The sequence below is a fragment of the Anser anser genome (genome assembly GCF_964211835.1).
Source record: "Anser anser genome assembly, chromosome: 4".
Classification (NCBI taxonomy): domain Eukaryota; kingdom Metazoa; phylum Chordata; class Aves; order Anseriformes; family Anatidae; genus Anser; species Anser anser.
This window is the reverse complement of record NC_139724.1, coordinates 76991917-77010229: the sequence shown is the minus strand read 5'-3', so window position 1 is coordinate 77010229 and position 18313 is coordinate 76991917. Positions and strand designations below refer to the sequence as shown.

General features: G+C 57.4%; 1 protein-coding gene and 1 long non-coding RNA gene across 2 annotated transcripts; one reads left to right on the top strand and one right to left on the bottom strand.

Moving 5' to 3' along the window:
* Positions 1-1680: 1680 nt before the first annotated feature.
* On the bottom strand, positions 1681-4933 carry EGR4 (early growth response 4). Its single transcript, XM_083835008.1, has 2 exons — positions 3955-4933; positions 1681-3643 (listed from the first exon to the last, which is right to left on the bottom strand). The coding sequence occupies exons 1-2, from the start codon at positions 4091-4093 to the stop codon at positions 2313-2315; spliced, it is 1470 nt and encodes a 489-aa protein (XP_083691134.1). The 5' UTR covers positions 4094-4933; the 3' UTR covers positions 1681-2312.
* Positions 4934-5530: 597 nt separating this feature from the next.
* Positions 5531-11183, top strand: LOC310899061. Its single transcript, XR_014583958.1, has 2 exons — positions 5531-8762; positions 8858-11183. It is a non-coding gene; the product is annotated as an uncharacterized lncRNA (long non-coding RNA).
* The last annotated feature ends 7130 nt before the right edge of the window (positions 11184-18313 follow it).

Sequence of the window (18313 nt, the reverse complement as noted above, 5' to 3'; positions counted from 1 at the left end):
GCCCCCAGCGGGGTTCCGATGTGTCCCCTGAGCACCTCAGCTTGGTCCTGGTCCGGTCCCCAAGCAGCCCTGCGTGGTCCCTGGTGCTGAAGCCGCCCAGCACCGATATATTTCATCGTCTCTGATGGGGACGTGGCTTTGGGTGCAGGTGGAGATGGCAGCGTGGGACCAGGGTGCTGCCAGCCGGGGGGAAAAAGGGATGTCCCCATCCCCTAAAAGCCCTGGGGTTTGGGGTGCTCCGGCCAGAGAGCAGAGGGCGAGGCTGGAGCTGTGCCCTCGCAGAGCTTTTGGGGCCAGCATCAACAGCAGACGCGCTTTTGGGTTAACCAAGGCCTTGCGCACCGTGCGTGGTAAGTGGCACGGAAGGCTTCTTGCTGCAGGGTGAGAGCCACCAGCACCCAAAAAATGGCCTTTTCCCAAAGAAAAACGGGTGCTGAGGTCCCTATTAACCATATCTTGTATATCCCCCAATAAAAAGAGTGTTTTTTTTCGTGGTGCCCAGGGCCATCCGCATCCCACGGGGCTTGCAGGCTCGATGGCAGCAGAGAAGGGAGGGCACCGGTGGGATTTCTCACCGCAGGTTTTGGTGTGAATCTGGGGGAGATTGGGGGTGCTGAGCGTTGTTAAAGCAAAGCTGGCAGGTGGGGGGGACGTGGTGTGTGTCCCCTCCTTGTGTGGCACCGCTGTTGGTGCCAGCAGTGCTCGGGGCCAGCAGGATCCCACCCGCTGGGTGTGAGCACCCTTGGGTGCCATCAGAGCTCCGAGCCTACGGTGACAACCCTCTCAGGGACAGGTCCGAGGGGACATTTAGGAACTCCCCCTCCACCCGGTTTCCCTCTGGCCCCTTCCAGCAGGGCTGACCCCATCCCATCCCCGGAGGCAGCCCCGGGGGACCCGCAGCCCCGTCCCTCCCCATCTCCCACCCGCGGTGTGGGTTCTGTGAGGCAGAGACGTGGGACAACGGTGTCACCTGGGTTTAGCTCTGGGATGCTCAGCAAAGGGCTGGGGGGGAACACGGGGGCTGGAGAAGGAGATCTCCCTCCTCCCCAGGGCGGTTTGGGGACAGATCCCTGCTTTTCTGGGCTGGGAGAGGGCAGGAAAACAACCTCAAGCCCTGAGGTCCAAAGAGAGTAGCGGGGCTGCATTTTTCCTGGTTTCTTCTGGGATTTCTCTTTGTTCCCCCTTTGCCCAAGCCTTGCTGGAGCTGGGGGGGACGCTTCCACCCCGCTGCTCACGACACCCCCACGATGTCCGTGCCTCCTTCCCTCCGTCCCACCCCAGCCGCGGGGACCTGGCGGGCTGGGGACCTGAGGCTGAGCTGGCTCCGGGGCTCCAAGTAGGACAAATCCCTCCAGGAGCAGGATTTGGCCGCTGCCCAGGGCCGCCCAGCATCCGTGGCCCCGGCACTCCTTGCAAAACAAGCCCAGAGCCACAGCCCTGTTTTCGGGGCCCCTTTCCCATTCCATTTGGGGACAGGACCTTTTTCCCGGGACGAGCTGCCCGCCTTGGGATGAGGGATGAGGACCGCAGGCTCCCCCACTGATGGATTTTCCCTCCCTGCTGATTATCTGGGCACCTTTCTCCGCGACGTGGCAGCTAAAGGTGAAAAACGCAGCAGAAATCCCGCTGCCGTTGGCCGCTGCGCGGTTTCGGCAGGCAGAGAGCGAGCCCAGCGAGGCCTCGGATCGGAACAAACGTTTAATTACAAAAATAGACGCGATTCTCTAATGTTCCCCGTAGAATCTGCTTACAAACGGGAAAATATTCATAATACCAACATCGCCTTTCCAAAGGGACCGCTGCCGCCAAAGGCGGGCGGTGGCCGCGCCATCCCCACCGCGTGGCGCCGAGGGCACCGCGTCCCCGCAGGAGAGGTGCCGGTTTACACCATTTACTCCACGCCGGGAGCGGGGTAACTCGCGGCCCGGGCGCTGCGAAGGCAGCCCCAGCCGGGCTGTCCGTGGGCGTATAAAAAAAAATCGGTGGCGATTCCTCTCTGTACATCTTTTGTTCTGTTCCTCCTCGGCGCAGGAGCTGTAGGAACGGCTCGGTCCTTGCGCTTTGGAGGCGGCTCCGGTGGCCAGAGCTGCTCCGAGCCACGGGCGCAGAGCAGCGGCTCAGCACCGCCTCGGCCCTCTCCGCCGCGCTGCTCTCCTCCTGGCACAGCCGGGCACGGCTCGCTCGCGGCTGGCGTCCTCTCCGGGGCCACCCCAGGGTGTTCCCAGCCCAGCTCTTCCTCCAGATGCTCGGGGTGGGGGGGTGGGGGTCCCGTTTCGGGCAAACGCCGTCTCGCGGCGCTCAGCGCGGGGGCTTCACAGCGTCCCGAAGGAGAGACCCACCGAGAAGAAGCCCAAGCCTTTGAGCTTCTCCTCCGTCCGCGCTTTCTGCTTCAGGTGGACTTTGCTGTGCCGCTTCTTCTCGTCGCTCCTGGCGAAGCGGCGGCCGCAGGTGTCGCAGGAGAAGGGCTTCTCGCCCGTGTGGGTGCGGATGTGGGTGGTGAGGTGGTCGCTGCGGCTGAAGTTCCTCAGGCAGATGCGGCACTGGAAGGGCTTGTGGCCCGTGTGGATGCGGAGGTGCCTGTTGAGCTCGTCGGAGCGGGCGAAGCTCCGCACGCAGTTCTCAACGGGGCAGGCGAAGGCTTTCTCGTGGGGCTTGGGGCAGAAGCATTTGGAAGAGCACTTGGTGCGGCGGGTCTTCTTCTTGGGCTCGGCCAGGGCCGGCGGGGCGGCAGGCAGCAGTGAGGGGATGGAGGCCGGGGCCGGGTGGCCCAAAAAGTCCGCGGGAGGGACGGAGGGCGAGGGGTGGGGATGGAGGAGCTCGCCGGAGCTCAGCAGAGCCGGCAGGACCTCGGGCTGGGCCAAGGAGGAGTCGAAGTCCGGCAGGAGCTGGGGGGCGAGGCCGTGCAGCTTGGCGTCCCCAAAGTCGCCACGGGCCGGGAAGTTTTCGGGCTCGCAGCCGAACCCCAAAGCGGCTCCGGGGAAGCAGCTGGGGTCCTCCGCCAGGCTGCTGAGCTCCGACTGGCAGCTGACGGACAGCACGTTTTCCATCTTGGAGCCCAGCGGGTGGAACATGGCCTGGCCGCTCTCCCCGGCCGGGAAGGCCTCGGGGGAATGGTAGCCAGCGGGCAAGTAGGCTTGGTGCTGGGCCACGGGCTCCCACTGGGCGCAGGAGGCTTTGAACTTGTCCAGGGACGGCGAGCCGGGGGGCAGCTTGATGTCCTGCTTGGTGTCCAGGAGCTTGGGCTCGAAGAAGCACTGCGAGGGGCTCCCCAAGGAGGGCTGGGGCTGCAGGGGGTGCGCGGCCTCGGCGGCGGGGAAGGTGCCGTAGCCCTGCTCGCCGAAGGGGGCCGGCACGGGGACGTTCATGTCGGGCTGGCAGCCGGCGTAGAGCTCCAGCTGGCTCGGGGGCGCCTCGGGGCAGGGGTAGAGAGCGTCCAGGTGCCTTTGGTGGCCCTCGGAGGGGGCGAAGGGGGAGATGCCCAGGATCCCCGACATCAGGTTGAAGAGGGATTCCTGGTCCTGGGGGTGCTCCGGCACCGCCTTGATGAAGAAGCTGCCGGTGTAGCTGAGCGAGGGGGAGGGCTGGCTGCCCGGGGGGGGGTAATCCGCCGCCCCGCCGCTCACCGGGGCGCCCAGCAGCTCACCTGGGGACGCAGAGGGGACGATTGTTAGAGGGGATGGAGGGATAGAGGGATGCTGGGATGGGGAGGGGGGAGACGCGGGGGAACGGCGGGATGCTGGAGCTGCGTCACCGCGTGGTCCCCATCCCAGCCGGGTCCCCTGTGCCCCCCCCATGGCAGGACCCCCATCACCCCCACCCTGGGCTGGCCGGGCACTGCTGGACCCGCAGCCAGGGGCTGGGGGGGCAGAGTTGGGGACGGTGCCCGGCTCCCAGCTGGAGATGTCACCCCCAGGGGGGTCCCGCATCCCTGCCCGGCTCCCCCCCTGCCCTTACCTCCGAGGAATTCGGCCTCCGCCAGAAGTTGCTGCTCGGGCTGCCCCAAGCCCTGCAGCTCCCCGGCTTTCATCTCGCAGCTCTCCTCGTACTTGGAGTAGAGCGGGTCCGGGCAGGAGAAATCCATGACGTTGAGCATCTCCCTGGGAGGCACGGTCGGAGGAGAGCAGCTGGGGGGTGCTTGGAGTGGGGGCTCGGGCCGAGCCCGAGGATGCTCCGGGGGCTGCGTGGGGTGAGCCGGGAGGTGCTGCGGGGTACCCGGCGTGGTCCAGGGGATGCTCGGGGCGATCCGGGGGATGCTCAGGATGATCCGGGGGATGCTCACAGTGATCCCGAGGATGCTGCGGGGTGATCCGGAGGATGATGCAGGATACCCGGCGTGGTGCAAGGGACGCTCACGGCGATCCAGGGAATTCTCGGGGTGATCCAGGGGATGCTGCGGGGTACCCGGTGTGACGCAGAGGACGCTCAGGGCGATCCGGGGGATGCTCGGGGTGATCCGGGGGATGCTGCGGGGTACCCGGCGTGGTGCAAGGGATGCTCGGGGTGATCCAGGGGATGCTCGGGGGGATCCGGGGGATGCTCGGGGTGATCCAGGGGATGCTCAGGGTGGTCCAGGGGATGCTCGGGGGGATCCGGGGGATGCTCAGGGTGGTCCAGGGGATGCTCAGGACGATCCCAGGGATGCTCGGGGGGGATCCAGGGGATGCTGTGGGGTACCCGGCGTGATGCAAAGGATGCTCGGGGCGATCCAGGGGATGCTCGGGGCGAGCCGGGGGGTGCTCGGGGGGATCCGGGGGGTGCTCGGGGTGCCTCGGGGGGTGCTCGGGGGGATCCGGGGGGTGCTCGGGGTGCCTCGGGGGGTGCCGGGGGTGCCGTGGGCGGCGTGTGCGGGGGGGGCCGCGGGCTGTGGCAGCCGTGCCCGGGGCCGTGGGGCGGCAGGGGGCCGTCGGAGCAGCGCAGCCCGTGCGGACGCCCGGCTCGCCCTCCCCGCCGCCCCCTTTATAGCTGCCGCGGGGCCGCTCCGACCCTTCCGCCGCAGCCATTTCTGGAGTCCCCAGCGAGGCTGCCGTGACGTAAATGCCCAAACATGGACTCAGGATGTAGGCTAGGGAGCCCCAATAAGGAAATCTCTCCCGTGACGCTGCTGCCCCCTCCCTCCCCCCACCCCTCCCTCCGCCTTTTCTCCAGCTTATTTTTTTTTATCTTTTTTTTTTTTTCCCCTTTTTCCTTCCTCCTTCTCTCCCTTTTTTTTTTTTTTTTTTTCCCCCTAATAATCGCGATATTTTTAACAAATCTCCGCAGGCCCCGCGGTGCCGCCGGGCTTGGGGTGCACGGCTGGGTGCACGGCTGGGTGCACGGCTGCACCTGGCTGTGCATCTGTTTGCGCGTGTATTTCAGTCGTGTGCCCGTGTTTGCGCGTGCGTTTTATTTCTGCGTGTGTGTTTTTGTGTGTATTTGTGCCTGGACCCTCTCCGTGTGCACGCACATCCCCCCCCCCGTCCCACCCGCACCCCCCCCCCACACTTTCTCACCGCCACACCCGTGCGCGCACACACATGTGCAAACACACACACACACACACACACACACACGTACACACACCCCTCGCCTCCCTCCGGGCTCGGGTCACCATCCCCAGGGCCGGGGGACGCTCAGGATCCGGCCCTCGCACCGCAGCACCGCACTCCGCGAGCGCTCGGGCTCTGGCTCCCCTCCCAACGTGGGCTGCTGTTATTCCAGATTTACATCTCCCCAGGCTCTTATTCGCCTTATGCTATTTTTTCCCCGTGAATGCCTTTTGTTGCTCTTGTTCCTTCTAGAAGCGTGAAAGGTGCCGGGCTTGCGATTCCCCCCCCCTCCCCCTTTTCCTCCTTCCCAAGGCGGATTTTTGCAATGCTTTCCCATTTCTGCTGGCATTCTGCGTTTGGAGCCGCGAGGCAGATCCTGGCCGCGCCGGCTTCTCCTGCGATGGGGGCGAGCTGCCAAAACGAGAAGGCAAACGCTGCGGCCAGCTCCCTCACCGTGTCCCCATCTTCCTGGTTCTTGGCTCCTGGCCACACCGGTGCGATCGGCGTGGGTTCAGGCTGGGAGAGGGCAGATCCACACCGTAAACCCCGCCGGCGCATCCAAGGGGGACGTTGCGAGGGTGGAGTTGGTAGGAGCAGCTCTTCGGGAGGCTCCTTCCACTGCTGCCGTGGTGCCCTGAGCATCCTGAAGCCTCCACTGAAGGAAGCGTGGAGGCTGCTGCTTGTCCTGCTTTGATTTTGGAGATTTCCAAATTTCCAAGGGCAACTTTGAGCCGGAGCCGAGCCCGGCAGAGTGGCCATGCTTTGGGGAACCGGCTTCGAGCGTGGGTGGTTTAGCCAAGGAGGGGAAGTTCTTCTCCAGGCATTTCAGACCCCACCACAAAACGCACGTGGAGCAACAATTACAGGTGGTTTTGGAACAAACCCACCGCTTCTGAGCAGAATGAAGCCGGTGAAGAGGTCGGCGCGGTCTATGAGCATCACCCACCGCATCCGCGGCACCAAGCGGGGCGCCGGCAAGAGCGCAGAGCTATTCCTGGCTGGGGCCGTGACTCAGTGCCTCACCTCGGGCACAGCACTTCCAGATGTGTCTAGCAGTGCTTCTCCACGCTGGGGGCAGGCTGCTAAGCGCTGCCTCTGTAAAATGCGCCGAGATCTCCGGAGAAGAGGTGCAAAGAGGCGTTAAGCCCGGCTGGTGATTCAGGGAGTGTCAGGGGATGAGCTGCGAGGTTCAGGCTGGAAACAAAAGAGGGGATGGAGAGAGGTGCAGGACATTGTCACTGGTGGAAATGGTGAGCAGGACATAGTTATTCATGGTTTTCCAGCTCCTGGGAGCTGGGGGAGCCCAGTGCCATGGCCACAACGCAGGTTTGGGGCGGGCCAAAGGCAACGCTTAGCCCTGCAGGGCTCGATGAAACCGAAACTCGTGGCTCCAGGATGTCACGGAGACCGGAGCGACAAATGGGTTCAAACAGTCTGCCTGTGGCTGCTGGCCACAACCACAGCCTCCTGTTCATGAGATCTGCTGCTCGCTGACGGGACCCAACCCGGGGATGGACCTTGGGGTCCCTGCTCTCCTCCTCCCCCTGCCCTGGGCATCTCTCCGGGGATGTGTCGGACAGCCCCAGTCCCTTTTCTCCTGGAGGTGGAAAACCCTGTCCCACCTTTATGGGATGCCAGGCAGCAAGGGCTGACGTGCCCCACATGTCCCCTGCCACCGCCACGGGGCAAGGGCAGCCCTAGGAAACCTCTCTCCATCCGGAGAGCTGATCCTAAAATCGTGGTGGTCTGAGTCAGGAAAACAACGGTGTGTTGTTTATGTAAGCCTTGTCTGCCTGGGGGAGCACTGCTAATCCTCCAGGGGCGGCTGTGGTGGTTTGGGTATGGTCCCACGAACCCTCTCCTTTTTTTTTTCCTGCTTAGCTTGAGAGAAATAAAACCCCACTTGCATTTGTAAATCAGTCTCTAAATGACCCTCTCTGAAGGCAGCTCCTGTCGGGGAGTGTGGCCGTGTTAGCGAGGGGAGCATCAGCTCCGGCCGGGGAGGTGATGCTGCCAGCAAGGGCTCCAGCGAAGCGCATGAGGTAATAGAAAACGTGACCGGGAGCAGAGCCAGGCTCCGGGGCCAGCTGCTGGCACAGCGCCTCGGTGCCCAGGAGGGTCCTTGGCCGGGAGGACGTGGGATAGCCTTCCCGTGGCGCACCGTGTCGTCACACGGGGACAGGAGGGAATCCATGCGCCGCCGCCAGCTCCCCTCCTGCCTTGCGGAGGCACCCGGGCAGATAACAGATTTCACCCCCGATTTTCAGGTCCTCGCCGTCTCTGCTCCTTGCAGGAGTCCCTGCTGAAGCTCTCCAGGAGTGGAAGCGGTTTGGAAAGCTGTTGTGTGAGCTCCAAGCGTGTGCCTTGCCGTGGCGATCGCCCCAAGGAGAAAGGGTTCGGCGGCTGTCCGGGCGTCCCTCCCCACCTGCACCCCCATGGGAGCACCCTCGGGGCAGCCACCGATGACCCCAAAGGGAGCAGAGCTTTTGCTCTGGCATTGCCAGGAACCCAAAGACAGGACACAATTTGCCCAGTGCCCTCTGCCCCCTGCTGTGCGCGCACCCCCTTATCTTGTCCCCAGCTCGCCCAGGAGCGCAGCCCCCCTGGGGGACACGGTGCCAGCCCAGGGGCTCCCCGGCCACCCACCATCTGCAGCCGGCTGGCACAAGCCACCAGCCCTGGCTCCAGCCTGGGTGAGTGTTCACTTGGCGAGCTCCTCTCCGGTGCCTGCTGGTCCGCCCAGGCATTTCCTCCAAGCTGGACCCCAATGTTTCTTTTTGGCTTCCCCCCCACGACACACAGATCATCACGACAAGCTGCCTCCCCCCCAGCGGGGCTATAGCATGGAAATCAAATGCAAATTCTTGGCTTCGTCTCATTTCTCCCCCAGCTTTCACCTTTGGGGCCTTGGTCTGGGCTCTCCCTTATGCTCCAGAGGGTCTCTAGCAAGGGGGTGGATGCTCCTGGGACTCCCAGCCCTTGTTGAGGGAGAAGGTGCTGTGGAAAGGAGGCAAAGTGTCCTCCTGCTCTTGCCCTGCCTTGCCTTGCCGTGGCCAGAAAGGAGCTAGGGGAGGCCTGGGGAGCTCCCTCCCCACCGCAGCCTCCCAGAGGTGGAGTTGGGCAGCACGGAGCTGAGGCTGGAAGTCGTTTCTCCGAAGGGATGGACTGAATGTGGCTCGGGGTGATGCCACACGTAGGGAAAGGGATAATTTCCACGTGTCTTCTTCCACATCCCAGGTATTTATACCTCCTGCTTCTTCTGCACTAGACCTACATTTAATAACCCTTTGTAGTTTTTTTTTCCATTGTCTAATTACTTTTTGAACCCTTAGCATCCCTGTGGGCTGAGGAGCCTCCAGGCACACCGGGGTGTGTGCGATGAACCTGCCGGCTGCCCACAAGAGACCGTGGCTCCATCAGCTGAGCCACCAGCCTTGAATATTCAGCAAGATGTTTCTGTGAATCCTTAACCCACCCCCACCAAAAGAAAAGAAAACAGCAGAAGACAATGCTATTTCTTTATGAACCACCCCAGATTTCCCTCAGCTGGGCCTTGGAGAAAGAAAAGGGAGCAGGAGCCTGCCCTGAAGCTGGTGATGGACTTCACGGGGGGATGGATGGTGAGATGGGATGGGGCAGTGACCCATCCTGGGGCGGCTGCTGGAGGCGGCACGCCGATGGGTCGCTGCCCCGCTGCCGGATTTCTCCTCTTCGCTCTGTGCCACCCCTCCAGGGAGGGGTACGGCGCCCCTTTCAGGAAAACTAGAATGCATTGCTCCGCATTTCCATGGCAACTGGCACACCACCAGCCCTGCTGCCGGTCCCTTCCCTGCTCGGCAGAGGGGATGCTCGTGTGACGGAGGGGACACCGAGAAGTCACAAGGATTGCCTCCACCTCCCACCCATGCCACCACCGAGGACTTTTGCCCAAGCGCATCTTTCCCCTGGTGGCTTCAGCAGATTTGAGCAGCATGTGAGGCTCTGTAAGATGTCTGCCAAAAGGGCTTTTTTTTTTTTTCTTTTTATTATTTTTTTATTACCTGGCACGAGGGAGGAGCAGCTGGCTGGAATTTCAGAGCTGAGCCCGGCGGGAGGTCGGGGCGGATGGCTATCTCCCTCCAGGTTTTATGTTGCTGCACATCACCATATTCACCGGGCGCTCAGCGACGATGCCGCCTCTTCCTGACCTTAACATTTATGGCTTCTCCTGCATCCTTGCTTTTTTACCAGCTTTGGGGTGAAATCCCTCCAATTCGGGTGCTGTGGCTGCTCCCTGCAGCCCGGGAGCAGGCGAGGACGGCGGAGCAGCTCTCCAAAACGGAGCTTTTCGTCCTAAAAATAGGCTGGGAGGAAAGCAGCTCTTCTCCTGCCCCCCAGCCCACCGAATGATCACACCCAAATTGATCCCAAAGGCAAAGCACTGTCACTGTGAGCTCACAGGGAAGCAGAAGCAGTGTTTCTGCTCTCTCCTTCATCACACATCCTAGCCACGATATTTTTAGCGTTGGTTTTGCATGTGCTGCTTAGGGGCAGGACAATCAGCTGGGCTCAGGACAAGCACCGTGACTTTGCCAGGCAGCTGGTGGGCACGTTTCCCTGTAACAAAGCAGGAGGGGACGATTTCCTCAACTTCTTTCCAAATTCACGTTTTTCTCTAAGAGTCTCACCGCCGCGGTGCGTTGACTGGAAAGCTGCAGGCACTTCAAGCAAGCCCTCCTTCCAGGCTGAATAAAATGATTCACTGAGCCCCAAATAAGTCTTTCTCCACTCGCTCTCACACTGGTTTTTAACCACCTCTAAAAAAAAAAACTGTATGTTTTTAATAAAACAATATTTAAACTGAACCATTGGGCTGTTTTATTTGTAACTTCTGAGTTTCCAGAGGGCTTTGACCAGGACCTTGATGCCTGAAATGAACCAGCACCGGGGGGTTCCCTCAGGGCCCTCAGCCCCCCCAGGACATCGCAGGCTGCCGTGCCCCCAGCATCACAGGGCTCTGGCTTTGCCAGCGAGGCAGCAGAGATGCCCTGAGCAGGACATGGACGTCCTCCGCCACCCTTCCACCCGAAACAGAGCCACCTTGCCATCAGATAAGGCTGCTCATTAACAAACCATTGGAATAAAATCCCCCTAAGGACGGACGTAGAAGGGCTGAGCTGGCTGCAGAGGTGCTGCTAGCAGAGGGCAAGTTACCAGAGCCATTCCTCCACCCACCGGTGCGAGTGAAGTGACATGGCCAAGGACACACGGAGAGCCTGTTGCAGAGATGGTGGCCAAAGCTTTTCCAAGCACCGGCTGCAAGCCGTGCCCTCGAGCCCCCCTGTGGTTCCCAACCCCTCTGATTTTAAGGGGCGCCTGGCCCAGTGCCTGCCTGGTGAGGAATTTATCCCACAGCTCTTCGTTTGTGAGGGCTGTCTGCTTCCTTGACCAGATCCTTTTCAGGAATGTTTCCAAGACTCCAGAGAAACACACTCCAGAATCATTAATCAGCGCAGCATAAAGATTTATTAACTCTCTTCTCCATGAAATAAAACCATCAGCCTTTGAAGCCGGCTTTCTGTGCCATCAATTCTTCCTTCCAAGTAAATTTAAAGGCTGTCACCATCAGCTGCTAGAGAAGGCAAATCCATCTATCAAGTTCTGATTTGTTGCTTGTGGTTACAGCAGCGTGATCTCGACTCGCATCCAAAATACGATTGTGAAATGATGGTAGGCTTTCTTTTGCCATTAGTATTAATTATATTAATAAAACTTGATGATATTCTTGCCAAAGGTTGGAAGTGCGTGGAAAGTCATGGAACTCTGCGAATCGACTGCTCTGGCCTCTTGGCATATAATTAGGAAAACTATTAAACGTGGTGTTTTGTGCAAATTAATACAAGCTGCATCTATTCTGCAGTGCCCCCGTTCAGCTACAAGAGCAGAAGTTCCCTTCTCACCTGCAGGCAGCAGGCTGCTCAACCTAGGCATGAATGGAAAAAGCATCACTCTCAAATATATTTGCTAGAGTGCATTTTTTTTTTTTACCCCAAAACCGTCTCAGTGGAAAAATACCGTGGTGCAGGAGAGGGAAGGAGTCAGTGCATCCCCTCCTGGCCTGATGGGTTCCAGCCACGCATCCATCACCCTTTTACCTTATACCTTTTACCAGGATCGGCTGGAGCTGGGAACAGATCAGTAGGTAATGCGGCGAGGAAGCCGTATAGGAGAATTAGGCTGAGCTGGAAAGGGATGGGGTTGAAACTTTCCTATAAACTTGAATCACCACAATGCCACACATCACCGGGAATATTTACTCGTGTCACCTGAAACAGAGTCAGGAGGAGGAAGGGTCTTGAGTGGGCCTCCAAGGGGCCCTCCACGCTTCAGTCTCTGAGGCGACCAGGAGGGTTTTTCTTTGCCTTGGAGCTGATGAAAAGGGACTGGAGCAAGGCCGAGCAACCCCCGCAGGAGCCTGCTGGTCCTGGGACACTGCTCTGCAGGCCACACCGTGAGCAGTCTCCTCTCGTCTTGGCTCCCTTCAGCTCATGGTCTCATGGCTCCTCTCAGCCTTCCCTGGTGCGTCCTCTTCCCGTCATCGCCCGAAGCTGGTGATGCCAGCTGGGTCGAAGGGTTTGTTTGCATGGAGGTCCACCTCAGCTAATGCCATGGCCTCTAGCATCAGTTCTGGAGCTTATATCCACCTACAAATAAGCACAGCAATTGGGAAATCACCAGCGATTAAATCTGGGATATAACACCGAATCGTGGAATGGTTTGGGTTGGAAGGGACCTTGAAGACCACTTGGTTCCAGGGGGGACCCTGCCTTGCTTTGGGCAGGGTCTGGGTGTCCTGATGCCAACAGCCAGCTGCAGCTAGCATCAGCCCATCGGTGTGGTGGACCTCTGTTTTTTTCTCTGCTTTATTTCTCTATTTTTTTAAATATAAGCAGGATGCAATCACCGGGGACAGCGCCGGGTGCAAGGCACGGGATGGACACTGCACCCCTGGTGTTGTGACTGTGAGCGATGACGGACGCATGCTCAGCTTGCACCGATTTCTCCTTTGCTGCTCCAGTTCGCAACTAAAAATAAGCAGAAGAAGGAGCTGAGTCTGCTCCAAGGAATTGTGGGGTAATAGATAAATAAAAATAAAAAGCAATGCTGGTGAGCGGAGACGTTTTTAAAGCTAGATCACCTCCGTCATTGCCACAGCTTTAAACCTCTGCCCAGGAAACACCCCCAGATCAATGCCTTCCTGCAAAAAATAGACATTCCTTTCCTGTATGGCCAGGAAATATCCAGGGAGGAGGATGCAGTCAGAGCCGCTGACCCCACCTTCATGGTCAGGTGGTGGATCAGGATCCTGGCGTAAAAACCTCTAGCGAGCTCTCCTAGCAGGTCGCAGCCTGACCCCCGCTGCAACCTTTTGGTCTCTGACAATGAGCCTGGGCTCGTTTCGTGCCTCGACCATGCCTTGGCTCCCTGCTGGGAAGAGGCCTGGCAGTGCAACCTCCTTCTGTCCCCCCCTCCGTGCTCTGGTTGCCTACAGAGGGGCATGCACGGAGGTGCTGGGGGCTGCTCAGGGGGATCTCGTGTCCGCCAAGCCCCGCAGGGAGGTGCGGAGAGGCCGGAGCCAGGCTCTGCTCAGCGGTGCCCAGGGCCAGGCCCGGAGGCCGCGGGCCCAGCGCGGAGCCCCGGCGGCTCCCCCTGCCCCTCAGGCAGCACTGCTGGGCCGGGCGGGTGCCGGAGCCCTGGCACAGGCTGCCCAGAGCTTGGGGGGCTCCTCCTGGGGGAGCTTCAGCAGCCGCCGGGACGTGGGGCTGGAGGTCCCACACCCTGGGGCCCTGTGCTCCATGGCCACCGAGTGACCCGGTCTCTGGGACTCCAGAGAATCACTCCTTGCAGGGCGCACGTGAATTAAACATTTTTAACATTTATGTTAATAAAATAACATTAATAACAGGTTAAGGTTAATAACAGCCTGCTGCAGAGGAATGCTGCAAGATGTATCATTCCTGCCCAAAGAGTGTTTGGGAAGGGCCTACGAGGTGCACATCCCCTCCCAAGGTCATGCACGAGCTGCTACTGGAGATACTGGGGTGAGCTTCTGTGGGAACATCTAGTGGGATCGTCAGTGTTGGCTTTAAGGGTGCCAGCACTTTGGGGAGGTTTCAGCTCTATCTCAGGCTCTACTCAGAGGCATTTCATGTTGTATCTGTTTTGTTTGTTTCTTGACTCTTCAGTCTGATTTCTCCTTTCCTCCTCCTCCAATGAGGTAAATAAAGCTTATTCTTCAGGAAACATTCATCTCCCAGTTTGTCCTAGGCATAACCCAGCTGTCCTTAGGGGCTGAACACGATCATAAGCATTTACTCTTACCTCTGAAATGCAGCCAGCTTTGGCATGGAACATGCTAATATTCGCTACTTTCACTTGCACATGACATTTTCTTCTGTTTTTTCCCTCTCCTTTCAGAATTCAGATTCAATCGGTGATAGCAAAAGGTCGAAAGACCACATCATGCTGGAAGCGCGGACATTTCAGGGGAAGAAACACGCCTGGTTTTCCGAGGAGATGAAACAAGGCTGCGCTTTGTCGGCACAGCTGCGACTTTCCCGCAGCGATCCGTAGGCAACGCTTCGAACGTGTCCGACATCAGAAGCTGTGGCTCTACCCTTTCTCCTTGTCCTCGCTGGCGATTCTGACCCCTCGCTGTAAGCAGCTCCAGCTTCCTCTGCAGTCACCGAGAGCGGTGATTAATCCCATTCGATGCCTCACTGATGTGTTAAACAAAATGCCGCACCGGTTTGGAAATGTCAGGCTCTCACCTGAGCCGCGCGTGGAGTGTTTGCTTCCGATTGTCAGGTTTTGCTCCCCCTTTGTCATGTTTAGCTTCATGAAACACGGGCATTGCATTTTGATTTCCATTGCATTTTGACTTCCATTGCATTTTGATTTCCATCGGATCACAGGGCCAAGCCTGGAGCTCGAGCCAACCAACTGACACCGCCTGAAGTCCTGACTCATGAAACTTGGCTGGGGTTGAGTTACTCTTCCAGAGAAGACCGAAAGCTGAGGTCTTCAGCCCCGAGCACCGGCTGAAACCGTGTGGTGCTCTTTGCCAGAACGTTTTCATTAGCTCTTCGTTATTATCCCTAGCACTTGTCAGATCAGGATAATTTGGAACGAAAATGATGCAATGCGTACACTAAGTGCTTGTAATCACCGCTTCCAATTTTTCTACCATTCACAGGGGTCTTTCCTGCAGCAATACAAGCAGCATCTGCCTGCAGCCCGCACAGCACACCAGAGGACAGGATGCCCCAAGCAGGGAATGCCAGAAGCAACCAGGATGACACCAGACTATGTCAAAACTGTTTCCTTTCTCCCAGTCTCCTTTCCTCCTCTACCCCGTTGTTCCTCCTGTATGAGAGACACACACCTCACCCCTCTATGGTGCCTTGGGCAGACGCAGACAGGCTCCTGCTATTCGTGTCAGCTCTTGCCTGTTTCATCCTTGGCACTGGCCAAAAAGTCCTCCCGAGCTCCTCTACTCCCAACGTGTCCCGCGCGCTGCAGGAGCAGCAGCAGAGCACATGCTCTCCAGTTTCAGGAGCTGTGGAGGGCTGAGATAAGCTCACCAGGGGCAAAGCATTCCCAGATCATGCCTGAGAAGTTGCCATAAATCTCCTTGAGCACAAGGAGAAAAGCCAGATTTGTCAAAGGTTCCACCTGAGGACGTTCGGGTGGATTTTCCCGGGATAGGTGTCTCCCTGATCATCCCACATTTTATGGCACTCCAAAACACTTTTTAATCTGGCCAAACAACGTATTTTTTTCTTCCCCTCATTCCTGAAAACCACAGAACTGTTTCATCTGAAACTTTACACAAAATCTCAGCTGGAGGGAGACATTTGTCCCAGAAAATTCTTGTCCAAACAACTACAGTTTGGCAAAAGTTCTGAGCAACTGAAGTTGGGCGTTGGAAACAGGAAAAGCTGGGCTGCCGTAACGAGCAGAGCAGTCGGAACCGGCAACGGACCATATATGCTACTTACAGCAACGGTGTCTTTAGCTTTGCATCCTTGAAGCAAACTTCATTTTAGTTAAACGTTTGGCTTCCATATCTACAAGGCTGTCACTGGCAAAATATTACAAGACAAGTGCACTCACTACTTGTCCGCACTGCGCGGAGTCTTCCCTCCTGCTTCTGATGGTTGCCCATGGTCAAAGGCAGGGACATTTCAGCCTTTATGATCCAACTCTCTTTCAGTAGCGAATGAACCCAAAAAGCAGGTGACTTCTCTTTCTGAGGAGGTGGGACGCCAGGGTCTCCTACAGATAGGTGGTCAGCCAAGGTGGACTTTGTCTCGCAACAGCAGATCTTGAACTTGGGTTTCCTGGCTTGTTGAAGGAGACCACTTCCGAGCTTCTAAAATCTTAGCAGAGTGGATTACAGATATATAAGCCAAGGGCATCTTGCTTCACAGATGGAAAGATACAGAAATCATGCTGATAAAATTACTGAAAACTGTAACACACCCACAACACGCTGGCTACCATATTTTTTGCATGCACATTCCGGGTGATCCTGTAGCCAAAAACGGCAACTAGAAAAGCAACCCGAGGGGACGCAATTCCTTCATGTAACTTTGCGCCCAGGAATAATGATGTGTGCCAGTTCCGTGGATATGTGCTGAACCAGCCAGAGTGATTCACAACGGTTGGCAAAACGGAAGCGTTAGTCACTGCGAAAGATCAAGGAGTTAGTGTTGGCATATCGTGGGCACGCCGAGGAGAAACGAGAACCAAATAGGGAAAGGGTAATGCAGTGGAAGAGAAGCTGAGAAGAGGATGGAAAGGGAAGGGTAACTTCGTAAATAAGGAAGGCTCTGGAAGAGGAGGGTAGTGCCAACACGGGCAGGTCATGGGCAGGACAGGGTGGTAGCGGGTGTTCGAGTTCAGAGAGTAATGTGACTTGTCCAACACATCAGTGCCCTCACACGGGTTGCCCTGCGTCCTCAGCCCACCATTTCTCAACTTAAAACCACGACCAGGCACTGCTGTCTGAGATCTGGCAGCTCTGCAGGCAACGGGAGGTCCCCAAGCCCTCTGCAGGAGATGCCAAAGAGGGCTCAAGACCAGGCTCATATGTGCCAAGACCTCCAACCTCTTCTTTTTCCCTGTGCGGGCTGCCTGAGAGGCTGAGTGCTTGTTCTGGTTGGGACAAGCTCCATTTGGGATAGCTGCTGGGGATATGGGTGGCCACATTTTGGCCCCATTCTGTGCTTGGAGGCCGTGAGCTGGAGCATGGTCTTTCCAAAGGTGCAGGGACTCTTGCCCAGATGAGAGCGAGTGGGGCACCCTCTGCTGCCAGGGTTTGCCTGTCAGATAGCTCGGGGTTAACTCAGGTTTTCCTTGAGTATGACACCGGGAATACGAGGCCTCCACGCGTGGTGAGCTTTGCCCACAAAGTGCGATGAACCATGTAAGCGAACAAGGTGGGCAGTGATCAGCGGAGCCGGTGAAGCCTGATGTCCTACAGAGCTGTAGCTCTTAATTGGGTCCCCTGGCGTTTCATAAGGCTTTAATTAACAGACTCTGTAAAACTCCTCCTGCAGTCGGGCAATTCACAACATTTGGTTGAAGCTTCCCAATGGCTATCAGCCAGTTATTACTTTATTCCTTAAAAATCGGGACGATGAGCAGACAGATGCAGGCACAGGCAGGATGCGATCACCTCAGCCTTGTTTCCAAGGAAGCCGGGCTCAGAGGTGTCTCAAGGAATTAGGATGGACATCTTACACTCCTCAAGTGTAAGATTTCATAAACTCCCACACGGGGGTGACCTGCCAGACAGAACTCAACATCGTGCTTTCCTTGTAACAGGCTCCGACAATGCAAGTGTGTGAAATGCCAGCAGCTGAAGAGGCATGAACGGGAATGAAATGCACTTTGAGCCCATTGCTGGTTTACATTTGTTTCTGCATTGAAAGGAGCATTGAAAGGAGCAAGGGAGAAGAAAGACCGAAGGGTTGAAGTAGCAAAAAGTGATTCACCACGAAGGTGGGGGTCAGTAGGTGGGGGTGAGCTGTATGTTCACTCAATCCTGTGCAGGGATTTCAGGGATATAAACGAGGTGCCGATGACCCTCTGAAAGATAAATGGATGTGTGACCCCTCCTAAAGCTGCACTGTGGGTTTTCATTTTGTCTTTGCGACTAAAAATTACAGCTTACAGAGGGGGAGCGCATTGTAAATGTTTGGTTCAGCAAGTGGAGACTGCAGAGGGCACATAAAAATTGATTAACTTTTAATAAACAGCTGACCTCCTATGCTGGTATAAACGGGCTCTATGTCTGTGGTCTCCCACACCCTTGGTCTTCTCAAAATGTATAAAGCAGAGCAAACAAAAGCATTTTAGAGGGGGTGAATCACCCCCTGGGCTCCATTGCCTGATCTCTGTTGACTACATGAGAGCTTGGATGCCTGCCGTGTAGCATCCACAGGTAGACTCGCAGAACGGGGTACATCTTGTCCGCCCGTTTTCCTCCAGCACAGATAAAGTGCCTGTGAGTTGGGTTTCTGCAGCTTGGAGCCCAAGGGGACCCGTTTGTTGGACTGTGGCCAGGACCCAAATAAATACACCAGGAATAATAACTAAAATAATAATAGTTATAATGAGAGAATAATACTAAAGTATTGGTCCAGATAACACTACATGTTATGATTTCTAAGTCATCATAGGAAACCCTAGGAGAGGAGGTGAGAATTTACAGGACTTGGCTTTTAACCTGGCTTTTTAAG